Consider the following 20,576-nt stretch of genomic DNA (forward strand, 5'->3'; position numbering starts at 1 on the left):
ACAATTTGTCCTACATATAATAATAGTAGCACTTTGTTTCAAGCATCAAATAAGAGTTTTGATGTAATATCTTTCACCCCTTCCTATAGTTGAAGGGACAGAGTTCTAGCCTGCAAAATGAGTTGGGTCCTGTAATAGGTGTCTGAAATTAGGAAACTGTAAAAAAGGGAATGGTCTGAAAGAAGACACCCTTGTGAGACTAAGAATAGTTAACTCATGAAAGAGCAGATATGCTTGTTAAGACTCTCAAGAGACAGCCTATAGAAAATATATCATATATTAAACCTAAACTTTAAACTGTGGGTAGATATAAAAGTATTACAAAGAGGTAGGAATACAGCTATTTGCAAGTGTGAGTCAACATCTATAAAGAGCTGAGTTGAAAAGTAAGAATTTGTGAGAATGAAAAAAATTTGGAGACAATCCAAGTTATGTGGAGATGTCTTAGGGAGTGAGAGGAGTGCGATTACTCTAGGTGATTACATTAGAGAGAAGAGAGGTTAATTGCCTGAGTTACATGGGGATATAGGCTTGACTTCATGCTCAAAGGTCAGACCACAGAGGCACAAGACCCTGGATACCATGGAGATGGAAAGGATGAAGTCTTATTACACAATGTTACCAAGGAATGAGTTTAAGAAAACAGAAAATGCACTGGAATTTGCAGGAAAAAAAAAAGGAAGAAAATACTGCTACTAGATCTTTTGCCTCATCTCTAAATTGAGATTAACTTGGAGTTTAAAAAGATACACAGTAATGTGTAATAATCAGTATTTTTTAAAAATTAGTTCTTACTGAAAAAGGAATATATACACATAATAAAAATTCAAACAATACAAAAGTACAATCAATGAAAAAGTTTCCTATCTATACTATATTTCCAATATCCCCTTCCTAGGGGCAATCAACGTCATGGATTTATTATATATCATTCCAAAAATAAGCCATACATATATCTGTATACACATGACTACACTCTGTTTTTAAAACACAAAGGAAAATACTACATATACAGTTTTGACCTTGCTTTTTTAATTTAGTATTTCTTAGAGATCATTCCTTTTCAACTCAGAGAGCTACCTCGTGCTTTTTTTCACAGCTACATGTATTACATTCTATGTGTATGTATCATAATTTATCTGGTCATTTTCCTAGTGACAGACATTTATAAACAATGCTACAATAAAAACCCCTGCATATACACTATTTTGAAAATGTCTGTTTCTAAGGGAATAATTCCTAGGAGTTAAATTGCTGGGTGAAAAATTATATGCATTTTTAATTGTGAAAAAATTTACCAAAACTACCTTCACAAAAACTGCACTAGTTTATATTCTTTGAATAAGGAATACAGCATTTTTAGACTGACAGTATAAAAGAAATATATTTAAAAAGAGCATTATGAAGTGGAGGGGTGAAATAGGAGAGGAGGGAAAAAAAGGAGAAGAGAGTTAGCTTACCTTCCAAAGTCACAGAGTTTTAAGACAGCTGTATCGGGGTCCAACAAGAGGTTCTGTGGTTTAATATCCCGATGACAGATTCCAAAGGAATGAATATAGGCTAAACTTCGAAACAGCTGATACATATACAACTGGAATAAATAGTAAAAATTAATTGAATACTTTCTAGGCAGTAAATAAAGTAACAGATTAACAAACAGGTGAAATGCTGGGAATTATTAGCACTCAATCGTCCTTTAACAAGTTTCATGTCATGTTTATGTTAATTTAAAGTCATTAACCCCATGTTATATTTATAACACCCTTTAATATCTTAAAAAAGGAAATTTTACAATGTCATAATTTTTTACTTTACTAACATCTCACAACAAGCATGCTAAGATTGGGTGGTTTTTTTTTTCAAACAGATAAAAAAGCTCAGAGAAATATTGCAAATTATGTGACTAATAAGCAGTGAAGTTTAGACCAAAAGCCAAGTCTTCGTTTTTTAAGCTCATCATTTAAAAAAAATATTTGCCATTTCTTCTTTAGAATAATAATCTTCTGAGACATCAGCCCCAGAGTTTATTGATACAGAGGCCTGGAAAAATTCACATGTGAACTGAGAAAATCTATAATCAATGATCTATCAAGACATTACTAACCCTATTAATAGCATCATTACATTTCCTGTTATCCTTCAGAAATATAAAGACTTTAAAACACCATTTAAAAACAGATCCTAGCTGAATACTGACATTAACTTAAATGAATATTTATTTCATATTTTAAGGAAAGAGCACTGAAATTGCATCTGCATGGAAATAAAAATAAGACTCCTGACCGAGGAAGAAAGGGAATTTATGAAGAAAGCGAATACAGTTGACCCTGAACAACACAGGTTTGAACAGCATGGGTCTACTTACATGTGGATTTTTTCCAACAAATATACTGGAATTTTGGGGGGATATTTCCTTACTACTGTAAAGCAACAGCATTATCAATTACACTAGGCTACCATAAAGCTATCATATTGCTGCTTCTTTGCTACCAGTGCATGAATCATTTTACCCATAAATATAAATTTTTTCACATTTTCATTTTTTTATTTTTATATTTTCATTTTTGATGTCTGTTAGTAACACATATAATGTCTACAGTGTTTTGTATCATATAAAGCAATATTGATGTAGGTACTGAAAGCCTGATGATTTATCTTGTAAACCAATGACGTAAACTTATAGTATTGTTAAGTTTACTTTCCTTACGATTTTCTTAATCATTATGCTCCTTTTCTCTAGCTTAGTTTATTATAAGAATACAGTATATAATACATATATCATACAAAATATGTGTTAATCAACTGTTTTATGTTACCAGTAAGACTTCCAGTCAATAGTAGGCTAATAGTAGTTAAGATTGGGGGGGAGTCAAAAGTTATAGGTAACATTAGGCACCATATTTAGAGGTTACTTTTAAGAAATAGTTAATTAAAGTTAACGTGGGACCTACTTTCCTTCAAACAAGCACTATGAAAACTGCAGACAGTTGAATTGAATCCTTACTATAATGAACCGAAGCTGGAAAAGCCTAAGCTTTCTTTAAAATGAAGCATGATGTAAATGTATAGATAAGATCCTCAATTAGGTCAGTCTTTTGCTGCCAAAGTTAGAATTAAGAAATTTAGGTAGATTTTAAAAGCTTCATAATTCTATTAAAGTATCATTGTTCACAGAATCAATCTCCAAGTCCTAAGCTTACTCTCAGAGCTCTAAGAGTTTAATTCACTACCACTAAGAAAGTAAGTTCCCATAAGAAATTGAGTTTATAGACAGTAATATACTAAAGGAGACTTTAACTCTGTGTCAGGACACTAATGTCTAAGTGAGCAACAATTAGTGGGAAAAAAAATGTTTTGTTTTGTTTGTTAGAAATGCATAAGAGTTTAATAAGGTTAAGGTGTTTTTTTTTCTGTATTCATTAATTTGAAAGATCTATCTCCATGTATGCAATTTTATATCGTTTTTTTGTTTGACTCTGTAAAAGTATATTTATAGGCTGAGTGGCTTATTATACTAGAAGGATAGCAATAACCTTCTATTATACCAGAAGGATAGCAATAACAAGAAAAACAGTGATCATATGCCAGGCATTATTCTAAGTGCTTTGTATGTACGATTTCATTTAAACCTTACGTAGTAGGTACTACTGTTATTTCTATTTTACGTATAAAGTAACTGAGGCACAGAGTTTAAGCAATTTGGCCAATATCACATACTTAATATTCTGTAGTGGCTTGGATAATTACACTTCTTTTAATTACTATTTCTTTATTTTGCCATATTCTTACTCTATTAACTAAAAGTGTAAAACTGTAATTGTTATATAGCTTATTGCTAAGTAAAATATCAGAATGATAAACATTTAAAAACTCAGAGCTATTCAGCACATTTTAAAATTTGAGATTTATTTAACATGTACTGTCAAACTGTTTCACCAATTTGTTTATTCTTGTAATCACTCTGTGAGATACATATTTATCCTAATTTTTTTTTTTTGCAAGAGAGGTAATTGAGGCCCAATTAACAGTTTGAACATAATTTGAACACCATTACAAAGTTATCAAATCTAACTCAATTCCAATGTCCTCTTTGCACTAGTAAACCTTTTTAAAACAAATAATGGAGTAACAATTTTGTTCACGATGCACAAAAATGCATCCAGCTCTCTTGTATACCAGATCCTGTCCTTAAACATGTCTTTTCAATTAAAAAAAAAAAATTCAAGTTCATAACGATAATTTGCCAGGTATCTGTTTTAAAACTGTATTTTAAAACCTACTTAGTTATAAAAGATGCATCAGAAAAGCAAAGGTGCTCAAAAACTTATATCTAACTATCATCAATTACAAAGTGACCAGTACTATAAAAGGGGTGAAGAAAGAGGTGTGAAGCAATAAAGTCATAGAACATACTCAACTCCCTCAGAAAAAGTGAAAATCAAAAAATCACAAAGAACTGTAGTTGCCATTTTGGTAACATGCATGCCAAACAAGTTCTTATTAGATGGTGGGGTCCATGAAGGCAAAAGTTACGTGTATTTATCACTTTTATTTCCATCTCCCAATTCAATATTTTTCACACACACACACAAACACAATACTTTTCATAAAATTGTGCAGAATGAATAAGTGAATGAAATCAACTTATTAATTCCAGACAATGTTTTTATCTTTTCAGACTCTTAAACACAAAAATAGATTTGTGTCCTCAAAGAATAATGTCCAGGGCCAATAACTCTGACTCTGGAAGGATTGTGGTTATATGAAAAAACTATTCTCTTTTCCACACAGGGGAAAAAGGAGTGCTATATTTTTCTTTGTATGCCAACTCTGATATGCATAATAAACTTATTTTTTAAAATATACAGATGCCAAAAATCCCAACCAATATATGCTGCCAAAAATACAGACAAATGTGCACAAGGTTCTTTACTATGTCATTTGTAATATTAAACAAACAAAAACAAAACAACTGAAGGATGAAACAAATAAGTTAGGATACAGCCATGCAACAGACTAATATGCAGCTGTAAAAAGAAAAGCAAAATAGCTATATCTATTTATCTATAACAGAGAATGATAGCCAGAATATATTTTTAATTTAAAAAAGTAGAGAAAATGTATATATTATGTAACCATTTACCTAAAAAGGAGATGAGGGATAAAATAATTATATACATTTGCTTATTTAAAAAATGGTAGGCTAAACTATTTTAAAAATTTAACTATTTAACTTGGGAAGGGAAGGAACAGGGTAGAGAAAATGGGGATAAAACCTAAACTTACTTAACTGTATATACCTTGTTTTGTAGATTCTCCTTTGAAACTATGTAAATATTTTCTATTTTGATGTAAAGTTTAAAGTACAATTAACTTTAAAAAAAATTAAAACACAATCTACAATAAAAGTAAAATTAAACAAAGCTTACTGAGGCATAATCACCCATAGAGGAATTATTCAATGTTTCTTTAAAATAGAGAAATTTGACTGTTCATACCTAATGGGATATACCATGGGGATAAAAAGAGTTGCAAAAAGATCTTAAATTATTTTCAGCTGGTGTTGGTAGTGTTATCCCAAGACTATTGTGAGTGTGGGATAGAACAAGAAATTTTAGTGTGTAAGGAAAGGAAATATGGGTGGAAGATTATTAAGCCCCCCCCAATATTTAATTAGAAATATTAATATGAACTCATACTGTATTTATTTTTGGAATGAAAAAAGATGCATTTTAAGTTTGAAAAAGTTATCCACACATTTCCTAGTTCTGTCCACTAAAATGACCTAAAAACAATAACCAACACTGTGGTAATTAGTACTATTAATATCCAGACACTGGTCTCTAAATACCAGTTCCCACTAAAAGAATAAGCTCTCCTTGAAGAAAAGGCTCATTCCAAGTCTAAGAAAGAAATGTATAAGATAAACCTAGAATACTGTCATGCTAGAAAGCAAAGATGCTATCAAAGATTAGTAAGACTCATGCAAGAAGCTTTTAAACAAACACACAACAACAACAACAACAACAACAAATACCTCACTGGTCACCTTTAGAGGATGCTATGGAACCAACTATTATAAATTTTGGTAAACATAGGAAAATAATCAAATATATAACCTGTCTTTCTAATATAAACGGTAGTCCAGGGTAATCAAATAGTTGACATGGGAAAGTTTCTGTTTATGGAACTATTGTAACATAATTTAAGAAGGAATAATAACATTAAAATATCAACATTTTGTAATCTTTGATGAATTAATGGATTTAAGCAATTATCATCAATGTCTATAAGTATCACAAAAAGAAAGACATTATGTTCTTCCTTACACTCAACACTATATATGAAGCAGTCATGATTCCTACAAAAATTCACCTAATCACCTCTACTACAGGAAATACAGGACAGTAATATGCTGCACTATGGTACAGCAATCCAATCAGCAAAATCCAGACCAAAAAAATTATACATCAAATGACCCAGTTTCTTTCTTTAGCAACTAAATTAAAGAGAGCAAGCAGGAGAGCGAGAGCGGTGCTACAGATTAAAAGAAACAGTAGAAGCACATCAACCAATTGCAATGTATGAACCTTACTTGGATCCTGATTCTAACAAATAAATTTTAAAAATATGTATAAGACATACTGGAAATACAGTCACCGATACTTAATCACAATTATGCTGGATAAATTCCCAGCCACTCTGTCATGAGTTCTATCAAATAAATAAGATGACATTGATATTAGGTACCAAAAATTAAATAACACCTTGATAGTCTATGCATATACAAAATTATCAAAAGTTTAAACTTCAGCTACAGATATAATATACATATAAATGGCAATAAAACTTTAATAATACTTATAACTATATTTTATAATTTTATTTGCTATGTTTGCTCTTATTTCAGTCTGTGGCAAATAAAAGTATCAGAAATTAAATTAAAAGGTGCCATGGCTAGCAAAATTAAAGTCCATAATTGTCCATGGAAAAATTCACTTGTCAGAAAGGTGACAAGTATCTTTAATACCTGAGTCATGAAAGTTTAAAAAGTAAAGGCTTTACTCTTTAAAACTGTGTTAAGAATTTAATGAAGCTCTAGCAATCAATACCTACTGTATAGCTTTTTCCCCTCAGTAATAGATTTGATAATATAGTTAAAACACACCGAACCCTCTCCTTGGCTCATGATAAGTACTTTCCAAAATAGGAAATTGGTCCATTTTTACATACCTTGACATAGATCACAGGGAGCGTCTGTTTGGCTCGACTATAGTGTCTGGCGACTCTGTATACTGTTTCCGGGACATAATCCAGCACCAGATTAAGATAGACCTCATCTTTCTGAAAAGTTTATTAAAAACAAATAAGGGAAAAAAAAAGAAGATTAGAAACCAGTTTTTAAATACTCAAATAAGAATGCTCTATACATTCACATATTCAGATTTTAAAAAAAGATTCATGTGTTCAATTTTAATTATACAACATTAATTCAGACTATAACTATAACAATAAAACAATCTACCACACTTTTTAGTAATAATTTCATTGTAAACACATAGTCATTTCAATACCATTAAGATTCCTAGTCATATTTAAACTATGATTTAGGTTATATGATTTTAAAAGATATTACCTGTCACAAAATTTCATATTTTCTAGTTTGAGAATCAATGCCCTCATATCCTATCAGGAAAGGTGTCATGGTAGTAAAGTGAGTATTGAATTGTGAGCTAAAAATGTGCATTTTTAGCCCTACCTCTGCTTCTAACTGATGTGTGCATCTCTCTAGGCTTCAGTTTCTTCAGCTATATGTAAAAGTTGGACTAGATATTCTTCAAAATTTTTCTCACCTTTACCAAAGACTGTAGTTATCTAATAGTCTATACTTAGTAGAACAACCACCTGTCTTCTATAATTAACTGAAAGAAAAAGAATAACTTATAAGGCAGCAAGTTACCATACTCACAAGTTTATTGCAGGTCAGATGTTTAAACATCCATTCTCAGCAGCATAAAGACACCAATCCAAGATCATTGGAGAGAAAGAAGGGAATTCCAACTAAGTACCAAGTAGGAAAGAGGAACAAAGCGCTAACCTTATCCTGAACATGTGAACAATATCAGATAAGTAAACTGAAGCAGAAAACAAAGTTGAGAATCACTGTGTTCAAGACTAGAATTGGCTACTGAGTGGGAAAATCTTCAGGTAAACAAGCTTTCACAATCTTCTCGTTTGAAATCATCTTACCTACATGTGTAATTTTTCAATTTTCAGCATTTATTGAGCATTTTCTATATGTCAGTAGCCACTGCAGAGGAAGTAAGGGTGCAGGTATAAAAGAGATGACACCTAAACTGAGTATGAAAGGAACATTTCAGGCAGAGAGAAAACCATATTCAAGATGTGGGGTCAAAGAGTATAGCAGAGCTCAGAAAACAGTTTAATAAGATAGCACACCATTGACCCTACTATCTTTTCACTATCCCTCACTCTTTCATGTTCTCTCCTCTTTGCTCTCCATATTCAGCTTAAATTCCATAATCTATCATTACCCTCACTCTCTAACATGGGGGGTCGGTAAAATAAAGAAAGGCATGCTGCCTGTTTTTATAAAGTTTTACAGGAACACAGTGATGCTCGCTCATTCACTTAAATATGGTCTATGGCTACTTTTGGGCTACAATGACAGATCTGAATAGTTGTGACAGAGACCATAAAGCCTGCAAAACCAAAAATATTTACTATACGACTCTTTATGACAAAGACTGTCGAGTCTGCTCCAGCAGATACCGTTCTCCTATGTCATACTTGTTTGATAAACCACAAGCCTGGTTAAGCCCAGCTTTCCACCCATTCCATTCCTGTACTCAAGAGATGTATATGGCTGCAAACCTAAATTCACATTAAATTCATCTTCCAGAAATTCAAGGAGCCTAGCAAACATACTACATTTGCCTAGTCTATCCACTTTTCCAAACTACTTGATTTCTTCTCTCCTTCTCTTCAATCTCCAATAACTCTTCTCCCATTCTCACCCTCATCTGATGATCATGGTTGCACCAATGCATGTACCCACCTTCCAGCATCTATCCCCATACACTCTTCCTTCAGTTTTCTAGAGAAAAAGCTGATTAAGCGCCTCTCTAAGGCAAACTGCTATTTGTAAAAACAATAATAAAAAGATATTATTGTTTTTCCTATTCACAATCATTGTTTCAGTAATTTTCTTTCTCCATCACTTGTTCTCTGCAGGAGCATTATAATCAGTAAACAAACTTGCTGTTATTTCTCCTATCATTAAAAAACTCTCTAACTACACTAATTATCACAATATTTTTGGTCTCCTGTAGAGTAAAATTCCTGAAAGGAGGTGTCTAAACAGACTTTTCCCAACACCTGTCTCATCTTACTCTCTTTAAAGCTTACTCTAGCAGAATTTCACCACCACTACTCCACAGAACTGTTCACCAAAATCAGTAACCTCCCTTGCTGCTGCATCTAATGCCAATTTTGAGTCATCATCTTAACCTCTCCCTTCTACTTTGCTTAGTACTACCATTTGACATAGTTGATCATGTTCCCTTCTTTGAAATATCTGCTTCACTTGGGTTAGAGAATAGTGGTCCTCAACCTTTTTGGCACCAGGGGCTGGTGCTCCTATGAGAATCCAATGCCTGATGATCTGAGGAGGAGCTGAGGTGGTGATGCTAGCGCTGGGGAGTGGCTGCAAATATAGATGAAGCTTCACTGGCTGGTCTGCCACTCACCTCCTGCTATACAGCCCGGCTCCTAAGAGACCAGTACTGGTCTGTGGCCAGGGGGTTGGGGACCCCTATTATAGAAAACTTTGCTCTTCTGGTTTTCATCCTGGCTTAAAGACAACATCTTGCTCTTTGTTTCTGGTTTCTTCTATTCTCCTTTATTTCTTAAGTAAATGGAGGATCCCAAGGTTCAGTCATCAGAACTGTTTTTTATGTGAGCTCACTCCCTTGATCATCTTAACCAGTTTAACAGCTCAATTACTATATACTGATGACCCCCAAATTCATACATATTCTGGACCTCTGCCTTTAACTCCAGACTAGTATATTCAATTGTTTACTTGATATTGCCCAAACTAAAAATCTTAGAATAATCATTAATATCCCACTCTCCTCTCTCCCTCACACATATACACACATTCTGCATATCTGTGTGTGTGTGTGTGTGTGTGTGTAATACTAATGGTGTTGCCTTTAAAATTTATCCAGCATCCAACTACATCTTACCACCTTCACTGCTACAACTCTGATCTGAGTCACTATCACCTCTAACCTAAATTATAGCACTATACTCCTAAATGGTTTCCCTGCTTTTTCTTCCTTTACCCTTTTACAGTCTAACGAATGTTCTAATCCCAGCTATACACATTGCTCACTTGCTTCAATTCCTTCGAATCTTTGCTCAAGTTTCACTTTCCCTAAATCACACCATTTACAATTGCAACCCAATTCCTCCACCCCACACTTCCATCTACCTTCTCCACTTAATCTTTTCACATGATACCACTTTTAACCACATAATTTACTTTTTATTGTTTGCTTTCCCTGACTAGACTGAACTCCATAAAAGATTTTTATCTGTTTTGTTCATTGCTCTATCCCCACTGAGAATAGTTCCTAGCTCAAAATAGGTACTCTGCAAATATTTGCTGAATAAATTTAAGTTTATAAGCAATGGATAATATTTAAAAAATAAGGTGATAGCCCGACAGGTCTGTTTTAACTCAAATAGTACTCTGAAAAGTGGGTATGGAGAGGGAGAAAGTTGGGAAGGTGAGAATGAAAACTGAATACCTGGAAACCTACAAGAATCCAACGCCTAGGCGAGGGCACAGGCAATAAGGACTTTTAAAAAGGGGAGGTGGGTGGGAACAGGAATACTGGCAAGTTAAATATGAGAATAACAGAGATCCTGAGAAACAAAGAAGTTGGGATTAATTTTACAATCTCTAAACTTTGGCAACTAGGCTAGTAACAAGACAAAGAAAACATAAAGAACAAAAAGGTATGAGGGAAAAAATTTGTTAAACTTTTATTTAATGAATCACAGAACATTTTAAGTGGCTATGTTCCATAGGTGGTTGGAAATATACGTTAAGTCAAAACTCGGAAAATAAGAGTAGAGTACAGCTAGAGATTTAAGCAATAGCTGACACTATGAGAACAGACTCACTCACCTACAGAAGAGTATGTACAATAAGAGAGTGGGAAAAGTGAGTATGGAATCCTGAAAAACACAGCAAATAGCATTAGAAATAACTTAGCAAAGACTAAGAAAAAGAACTAAGAGGCACAAAAAAGCAAGGAAAAGACTAGCATCAAGAGATCCAAAGCTGAATTTCAATGGCAAGAAGGATAAGGACTGAAAATTCGTTGATCTAATATATCACGGTTCATGAAATGGCAGGTGAGAAACAGGAGGCAGATAATTTAATTAGTTCTTACAAAATCCGTAGTGTTGAAAATAAGGAGAGCTAGGAGCTGGCATCTTGAAGGAAAGCACAAAGAAAAATTGTTGATGTGCTTTTTGTTAGTATCTTTAGTGGCTAAGAGAGACCCAAAATTATTTGTAGGCTGAATGGATAAGGATAGAATAAAGCTGTAAAAAAAGAATAGCTGATAAAGTAAGGTTCAAGAACATCACAAGAAGAGGGGAACAAGAACACAGAGAAGTTATGCAGTGTAGTATTAAGAGACAAGGTTAACATGAGTCACACAAAACTACAAAAAAGTCCTAACTCTGCTACTACTAGTTATATGACCATGAGCAGTTACTTAACCTCTCTAAGTCTCAGTTTCCTGTAAAACAGTGCTAATAATGGTATCTACTTTAAAAGACTATCATAAGATTATAAGAAATAACACATATAAAGTTTTTAAGCACATTACCTAGCACATAATACTCAAATTTTAACTATTACCATCTTTAGAAAGGAATGGATAATACTTTTTTTTCCTTCCGGTACATCTAAAATAAGTGATTAGGTGTTAGGGAGAATTGTAAGTAAAATGAGTGTATCCTTGATGACCCTATTTTTGGTAAAGAGATGAGGTCATATGTAAAACCGAGGGTAGCAAGAATAATGCTGAAGACTTATCTTAAAATTTTAGAGATCAAGATTTAGACAATGATCAGTTCCAAGTGAAAGTGAGGTCCAATAATGAGACTAAACAAATAGAATGCTAAACTGGTGTCAAAGGAATTGCTGTGTTAAGTAGAATTCAAGGAATGGTGAGTCTCAGGTGTTAGGTCATTAACACGGATGTCAAAGCGACACTTTTTTATAAACTATTACTTGATTACAAGGTTTCTTGATTTTAATAAATCATGACAAAGTTAATCATGATATGTTTATGAATGACCTGGAGATGTGTTTAATACTGTATTACAATTTAATTCATTTGCTAAACAAGCATAACAAAAGTGAAGAAAAAAAAGATTAAAAAATGAATGCCAAGGTCAAGGAAAGTTTCTAGTTGTAGGACTATTAGTTCTGTCCTTCATTTGTCCCAATTACTGTTTTCATAAATGATTTCATTTATTAGGGGTTGCAAATGTAAATGCCTTCAATGGTTAAGCAACAAACGAAAATGTGTGAAGCCACAATGTAATGCAGTAAGGGGCAGTAGTTAGTAAGTCAGATAGTACAGAAAGTAAACTAAAAGCATTCTAATTGAAAAAAATATTAACAGAACGTGCTAGCCAAACAAAACGCATCAGAGGTTGGATTTGGTACCCAGTTTGTAATTTCCAACTTCAACACAACTACCTGAGATTGATATAAACCTGGGAAGAATGGCTTAAAATGAAAGAACAAAAAAAATTAAAGAATTATAATAGTCTGGAATGCTAAGCCAAATCTACAATATAAAATTTAACAAAGATAAATATAAAACCATATGATTAAAATCAAAATATCAAGTTAGTATGTAGAATGAAAGTCTTGACAGTAATTCACCTGAAAAATAAATGATAGGTGCAACTGAAAAGAACTCAAAAGGAGTCAATGTTGAGGTGCAGTTACTGAAAAACAATGTGATATTAGATTACAGTAGAAATAATTCCACTCCACTTTGTACATCAGGCTTCATTTGACACACTGATGATAGCCATTTTCAGGCAGTGTATTTTATTCATAATATTAACAAAGCAAACCACATCAAAGAAGGGTTAATGAAACCATGTCTGCTATAGGTTGAATGTTCCAATTTACTATGAGAAATACGAGGGTTCAAATTATATTGCAGATTAACATAAGCCTATATTTTTGCTCAAATAAACTGTTTATTTACTCCATTAATCATCAAAAACTTGCAATATTCTTTAGAAACATAGGTCTATCTGTTTTGTAGGTATGTGTAGATGTTTCTTTGACATTTGAAAGCTGTCATTTTGACTGTCTTCATTTTCTGAGTGAGACACTGGAGGTGTCTCATTATACTCAAGATTAGCTGTTGATTTTAAAAGCCAAATATAAAAATACAACACATAAAAGTATAATTTAAATAGACATACTGACAACAGTCTAGTAATATAATGAGAAAGTATTAATTTCAAAGAACGAGTACTAGGCTTCCAATAAATTTGCTAAGGAGTCACTATTACAAATCCTTTAAAAGGAAACTGTAACATACAAATATATATCTTATTCAGAAATCTTCAAAAAATTACATGATGTACAATTTAGGGAGTATTTCTCTCAATGGTTCATTTTCCTAATTATCACTTTTAACAATAAACTACTCTCTAACTGCTGATAATCACTCCTTTATGAACCATTCACTGAGTAAGAAATTTAAATGACAAAATATTGATCACACCTAACAACAACTTAACAACAGTTGGAATAACTCTATCCTACATTTGAAAAACAGATACTACTATGATGCTTTATCCCCACATGATTTTTGAGCTCAAGGAAACAAAACTGCTTGAGGCTACAGTCTGAAATAGAATCATGTTATAATTCTAAAAATTTGATGTGATACAAAGCAGCATATCAGAGAACTCAGTAATAAGACACCCAACAAAGTACTATGGTAATCCAGGGTTCTCCTCAGAATTAAGGAACTTGGACCAGCGAAAAACAAAAAAATCGCTTCAAAATAAATGACTTTTCTCTGATGTGTGTGCCAAGCTGGCCAGAGACAGGAATAATACTAAAAAATATCCTTTAGCTTGAAGATTGGGGGAGGGAATGGGGAAAGGAAGGTAAGCACCTAGCATATAACAGTGATTATACCAAGTTTCATCTTTATCGCATACCTTCAAACAAAATAAATACCAAATTTACCAAAGTTAAATATATATATATATAAATGTACCAGAAGAAAATGTGTGTTTGCAAATCTTGAAGGACAAAATATCTGTAAGCTATTAAGGAAAATAATGCCAATTTGATTACATAAAAATGTAAACTTTTATACTATTTAAAAAAATTTTTTTTAAATGACAACTTGACAAAAAAAAAAAGTTGCTTATATATGACAAAGAGCTCATTTATTTTTGTTTAAGATACAAATAGCTCTTGAAGTCAATAAAAAAAAGACTAACATCCCAACAGAAAAAATGGCAAGGGGCATGAACAACAGATGGTCATACAAATGGCCAACAAAAATGTACAAAGATGCTCAATTTCATTTATAATTAAAGAAATATAAAAAAATAACAATTTTATTTTATTTTTTTTATGCCTACAGCTCCTGGTTTTCCTAGGCAGTCTCCCATTCAAGTACTAACCAGGCCTGGCCCTGCTTAGCTTCCGAGATCAGACATCGGGCTTGTTCAGGGTGGCATGGCCGTAGATCATGGACCGTGGCTCCACTGGGGCGTGAACCCAGGACTTTCTGCGTGTAAAGCAGACATGCTAACCACTACACTATGGAACCACATCCTAAAAATAACAATTTTCACCTATGAAATTGGAAAATTCAATCTGAGAAAACTAAGTATTGGAACAAGGTCATGGTCCACTATGCACCATTACACACTTCTTCTGGTTAAAGACCAAACTCTTGCAATCTTTTGGGAAGTCAGTGGGCTAATACAGTCATTCCAAAGTGAAGACATACAGACACTCATTCTACTGAGCAATGCCATTTCTAGGAACTGAGTCTATGAAAACAATTGTGTGTATATATGTATGTATGTATGTACGTGCACATGGCACACAAAATGATGGCTGAAGATTTGTGAATAGCAAGAAATGAAAAATAATCTACATTCCAGAAAGTAAAGACATACTCAAAAACAAAACAAAAAGCCCACATTAATGGGGAGAACATCAAAGGGGCACAGATGCTAACTGAAAAGAGCTCCCAATGGCCAAAGCTGTAACAATTTGATTAAAGTATTAGATTATAACCCAAAGTATAAAAAAATACATGAGTTCACACTAATATACATAATTAAACAGATTTATAAATGAGGGAGAAGTGGCAATCTCTCATGCAAAAGAAATCCAAATAATTTATGTAGTCACTCTGCCCTTAAGAAGGAGCATATCTCTCTCCTTCGTAAGTATGGGCTGTGCATAGTGACTTCCTTCCAAAGGATGCAGCATGGAAAGGTGGCGGGGGGTTGGCGGGGTGGGGAAGAATAACTTAACAATGAAGAAAACTAAAAAATACTAATTCAGCCACATGATCCAGATTAATAACAGTCACAAATCATGTTGACAGTATGTACCCTTGATGTGATAAAAATGGCACTCTGGTATTTTTTCCAAATAATATATTATAGCCCCAGTTTATTACATGTAAATATCAGACAAATTCTAAAAGTGAGGCATCCTACAAAATATCTACCTAGCACTCCTCAAAACTGACAAGATCATCGAAAATAAGGAAAGTCTGAGAAATTGCCACAACCAAGATTAGCCAAAGAGACATAATAACATAATAACGTAGTAGCCTAAATGGGACCATGGAAAAGACACTGGGTAAAACCGAAGAAAATCTGAATAAACTATGGACTTTAGTTAACAATAATGTATCATTATTGATTCATTAATTGTAATAAATGTACTATACTAATATGTTAATAATAGGGTAAAATGGTTGCAGGGTCCATGCACATAGATATAAAAAGGCGTACTGCTATACTGTTAGGAAAGAGGATGAACATGTTCCAAAATAATATGTGTGTGTTATCACATTAACATATGATATATGTGCTCATATATGCATATAAGAAATTGACTTCTATGAAGAGAAATTTGGGAGTTTAAGGGGGGCAAAATATTGTCCTGTGTTATTTCATTTTTTTTTACAATATGTGTGTAATATTTTAGTTTTACAAAATATTAAAATAACATAAAAACAAAGTTGGTAATTGATATTCAAAATAAACTCCTAGATTCATATTTTCAAGCAGATGATAATTATCATCTTATTTGCTGTAACATTTACAATTTATGAAGAGGTCTTGATAATTCACCCACCTCAAGAATTTTGCAATACCTATATAGTCTAGGTCACATCACACTCCACTGAAAATGTCAGCATTTCATCAGTAAAAGTTTCATCTAGACGATGAACAGAACACTCTAATAGAAACCAACATAAAGTTTTAAGGAAGACATAAAATTGGGCTTACTTAGGCAACCTCTTTATCTCAGTGAATAAAATTCCGTGCTATCAGTTGATTTTCACATAGTAAAGAAGGTAACAAAGGAAAAGAGCGGGGAGGGGAGAGTTATAGTTTATAAACTTGAACACATACAGTAGTCTCCCCCTTATCCATGTTTTTACTTTCTGCAGTTTTAGTTACTCAGGTTTAACTGTGGTCTTAAAATATTAAATGGAAAATTCCAGAAATAAACAATTCTTAAGTTTTAAGTTGCATGCTGTTCTGTATAAAGTGATGAAATCTTGTGCAATCTTACTCCGTGTCCCACCCAGGATGTGAATCATCACTTTGTTCAGTATACCTATGTTGTATAGGCTACCTGCCTGTTGTTAGTCACTTAGTAGCTGTCTCAGTTATTTGATCTACTGTCACAGTATCAAAGTGTTTGTGTTCAAGTAACCCTTATTTTACTTAATAATGGCCCCAAAGCGCAAGGGTAGCGATGCTGGCAATTTGGATATGCCAAAGAGAAGCAGTAAAGTGCTTCCTTTAAGTGAAAGGCACGTATAAAAACAAACAAACAAAAAACAAAACCAAAACAAAACAAAACAAAATAGTATAGTATATAGAGGGTTCAGTAGTATCTGTGGTTTTAGGCATCCACTGGGGGTCTTGGAACATATCCCCTTGCGCATAAAGAGGGACTACTGTATACACTAGCTATAACTTTGCATTGTGTGTGTGTGTGTGTGTGTGTATTGTGTGTGTAATTTCATAACTTAGGGTTTCATTTAATTAAAAAATAACAACATAAAGTTCTTTTCATATAGGGAGGTGACCTTGACCCAAACAATCACTTGTGAACCCATTTCTACTTCCCTACCCTCACCTCCCATTACTATCTCCATATTCCCATACTTCATATACCAGAAATTTCAAAATACCACTACACAAACCATGCTGTTTAACTCCACACCAAGCCTTTCAAACATCCTGTGCTTTGATCTTGACACACACCTACTCTGTGCTATTTATCTATATAGCCCCTATTTTAATCTTCAAAACCCTAGAACAGTATCACCTCTATGTAATTCCTTTGCTGGCCCTCTGGGTAATTTATTACTTTCCTCTATACTACACTTCTGTTCATAGTAAAAATAACACTTACTCCATGTATCATTCTGTAGCATATTGTATATATTGTTCTTCTTGCTCTTCTCAAACTCATTTAGACAGACCTTATATTTTGTCTTTGTACCTAAAACACTATACAGTGCCAGTAAACTGAAATGAAGCAAACTTTAAGAATTAACACAGAATAGGTGGTTGGAAAGAACATAGACTTCACAGAAGAATCTACGTTTGAAAGTGGCTCCCATGGTTACTAATTATGAGACACTGGGCAAATTCTTTAATCACGCTAGACTTCGATTTTCCTAATGTAAATTTTGTAAATTTCCCAAAATTTACAAAATACTATTATCTATTTTATAGCACTGATGATTAAATGAGAAAAATATATAAAATACACAGAAAAAAGCACTTTATAAATCACAAGATAATAAAAGAATATTAAGTATTTGTATTCATGAGTTAAGGCATTATATAATCTCTACATTAACCAAAAGAATATCTCTAAGAATTTGAATCTGATAAAAATTATCATAGGGCATAATATTTATGTTTTTAAATATTTATTTTGGTTTATGTTTTAAAATATATTAAAATACATAGCAAAATGGTAGTCATGATTATGCTTGCTTAGAATTCTTTAGTGATAAGGTATATAATCAAAAGACAGAAGACAGTCAGTATATGCTCAATCGTTACTTTTGAGTCTATCCTTTTACACTATGATGCGCCCACTATAGTTGGAAGCCTCTATTTTATTCACCTTCTCTATATACCACAGCAATTTCAATAAGCGGTCCATAAGCAAAGTGTAGAAAATAATACGGGGGACAGGGGAAAGCAGGACTTCTGCGATGGCAGAGTAAGGAGCTCTGAAGATCTCAGAAAAGCAAAAGTTTAACTGGTAAATGATTTAACTAGTTAATAAAAGCAACTGGAAATTGTTTTAAGGGCAATCAGCAAATGAAGAAACAAATCTCAGTAAGAACAGCAAGAGTTTATGGCATTTTAGCAAAGGCCTACTGCTGCTCCCTTACCCTGCCGTCCTACTTCCATGTTTGGGAATCTTTACCTGACAATCTATTCCAGACAAGTTTCACCCTAGGAGGGACAGGCTGTGTCCCATTTGGCAAAAGATGTATTCCAGCTGGGCACAGAGGATTGTGTCCCCTTTTCCCAACCAATCCCCACTAGTAAGTCAGAGCTTTACTCCAGATAGAGCAGGTTGGGTTCTGTGAGCCTCATTCTCCTTCAACTGCTCATAAGGCAGAGCTCCCATGCTGGAAGAGGCAAGATGTGAAGACCAAGTACTGCCATTGCCTCTCTTCCAGTACCTACTCATAAAGGGGTGGAGGTTACTCTAGGAAAAGTAAATTTTCACTCACAGGGGAACAGAGGTTCTTCCTGTCCAGAAAGAAAGGCAGGTCTCTTTTGCTCACCAAAAGAGACCGACTATTTGTAACACACTAGGGAGAACTCCATGCCTTTGGGCATTGTCTAAAAAAATGGAGATCTCTTTGGAGAGCAATTAAGAGAAGGTTGGTAGGTCTGAGACACAAGCAAAAAGACAAGACACAGAATTTTAATACAGAGAACCAAGGAAAGAGATAGTCAAAAGAGGCTACTTGGAATCAGTCATCTCTGGAGGTCAATAAGGATATGCACCGGTGCTAGGCCGAGAAGAATGTGGAACAGACTTGAAGCATTCCCTAAATTGATACATCAACACACAGCAGAAGCACCTCTGGCACAAAAGACTTATACACAACCTCTTAATAAACACAGAATGAACAATAAGCTACTCTGATCCATAAGCAATACCCAGGAAGTAAAATCACATTCTTCCCTAGCAGTCAAAAAGATTATGAATGCCCAAAGCTGTACCCTCTGAGGAGCAAATACAGGAGAAATTCCAAGCTACGAGACCTTGGTTCAACTCCCTGAACTATGATAACAGCATCCAAGACCCTCACACATCCAATGGTTAAGGATAAAAATATAACTGGCTATGGGAACTTAAAGCATAACCTCCGACCAATAAGTAACATTAAGAAGATCTCATATCAACAACTTTAACTTCTTCTACTTTAATAAACTAGAGGGGAAAAAAATGTAGGGAGGAGGCAAGAGAACTAAAAATTAAAGCAAGCTATATTCAGAGACTGAAGTGTACTGATTAGCTCAACTGCCAGACCACAGGAAACCTGCAGAACAAAAGATTTCTGCTGGGATTACTTACAAACCATTTACCCATACCATAAATGGGTAAAGGGAAAACAGGAAAACAGAGTCTTCAAGTCTCAGCCTACACAAAATAAATACATTCATTCCCTAAGGCTAAAACCATGGGGAACCTATGGATCAAAGGCTTGGAATTGCTAGTAAGCCTTTCTTGCTATATATCCATTCCTTTCTTGCTATATACTCTTATCCTTTCACACTGTATGCCCATATCATCAAAAGAAAATGGGTAAACAAAGTCTTTAAGCTGTAATTCACAGAAACTAAGAATGATATATAAATTAAATTCTCCAAACACGCAGGGTCTCTTTAAAGTGTCTTCTTCTCTGTCCTGAGCTCTCAGTGCCTTTTTCTCGGTCCCTCTCACTTGTTTTTAATCTGTCCCTCTATTGTCTCTGTCCCTCTGAGTCTCTCTTAGGCTCTCTCATTCTTTGTCTCTGAGAGGAGACCATGCTGTTTATGGAGTGTTATCCCTTCTCTAATAAACTTTCCTTTTGACTCTAACTCTAACGTGCCCTTGAAATCTTTCCTGCTCTCAGTCACGAACGCTATTCTCTCGGTGCAGGGCCATTTGGGAGAATTTGCCCTGT

The 20,576-nt window shown here is 33.8% G+C and overlaps 1 protein-coding gene and 1 pseudogene across 4 annotated transcripts in view; both read right to left on the reverse strand.

Moving 5' to 3' along the window:
• GSK3B (glycogen synthase kinase 3 beta) overlaps positions 1 to 20,576 on the reverse strand; it is a 178,144-nt gene that overhangs the window by 66,118 nt on the left and 91,450 nt on the right. For all 4 annotated transcript variants that reach the window (XM_039843116.1, XM_039843115.1, XM_039843114.1 and 1 more), the window contains 2 exons: positions 7,234 to 7,344; positions 1,461 to 1,591 (listed from right to left, as the gene is read on the reverse strand). In XM_039843116.1, coding sequence (XP_039699050.1) covers positions 1,461 to 1,591; positions 7,234 to 7,344 — 242 coding nt within the window. The remainder of the gene's footprint in view (positions 1 to 1,460; positions 1,592 to 7,233; positions 7,345 to 20,576) is intronic.
• Positions 14,736 to 14,851, reverse strand: LOC120586882 (uncharacterized; annotated as a pseudogene).

Source organism: Pteropus medius, unplaced genomic scaffold, assembly GCF_902729225.1.
Source record: "Pteropus medius unplaced genomic scaffold, Ma_sr-lr_union100, whole genome shotgun sequence".
Classification (NCBI taxonomy): domain Eukaryota; kingdom Metazoa; phylum Chordata; class Mammalia; order Chiroptera; family Pteropodidae; genus Pteropus; species Pteropus medius.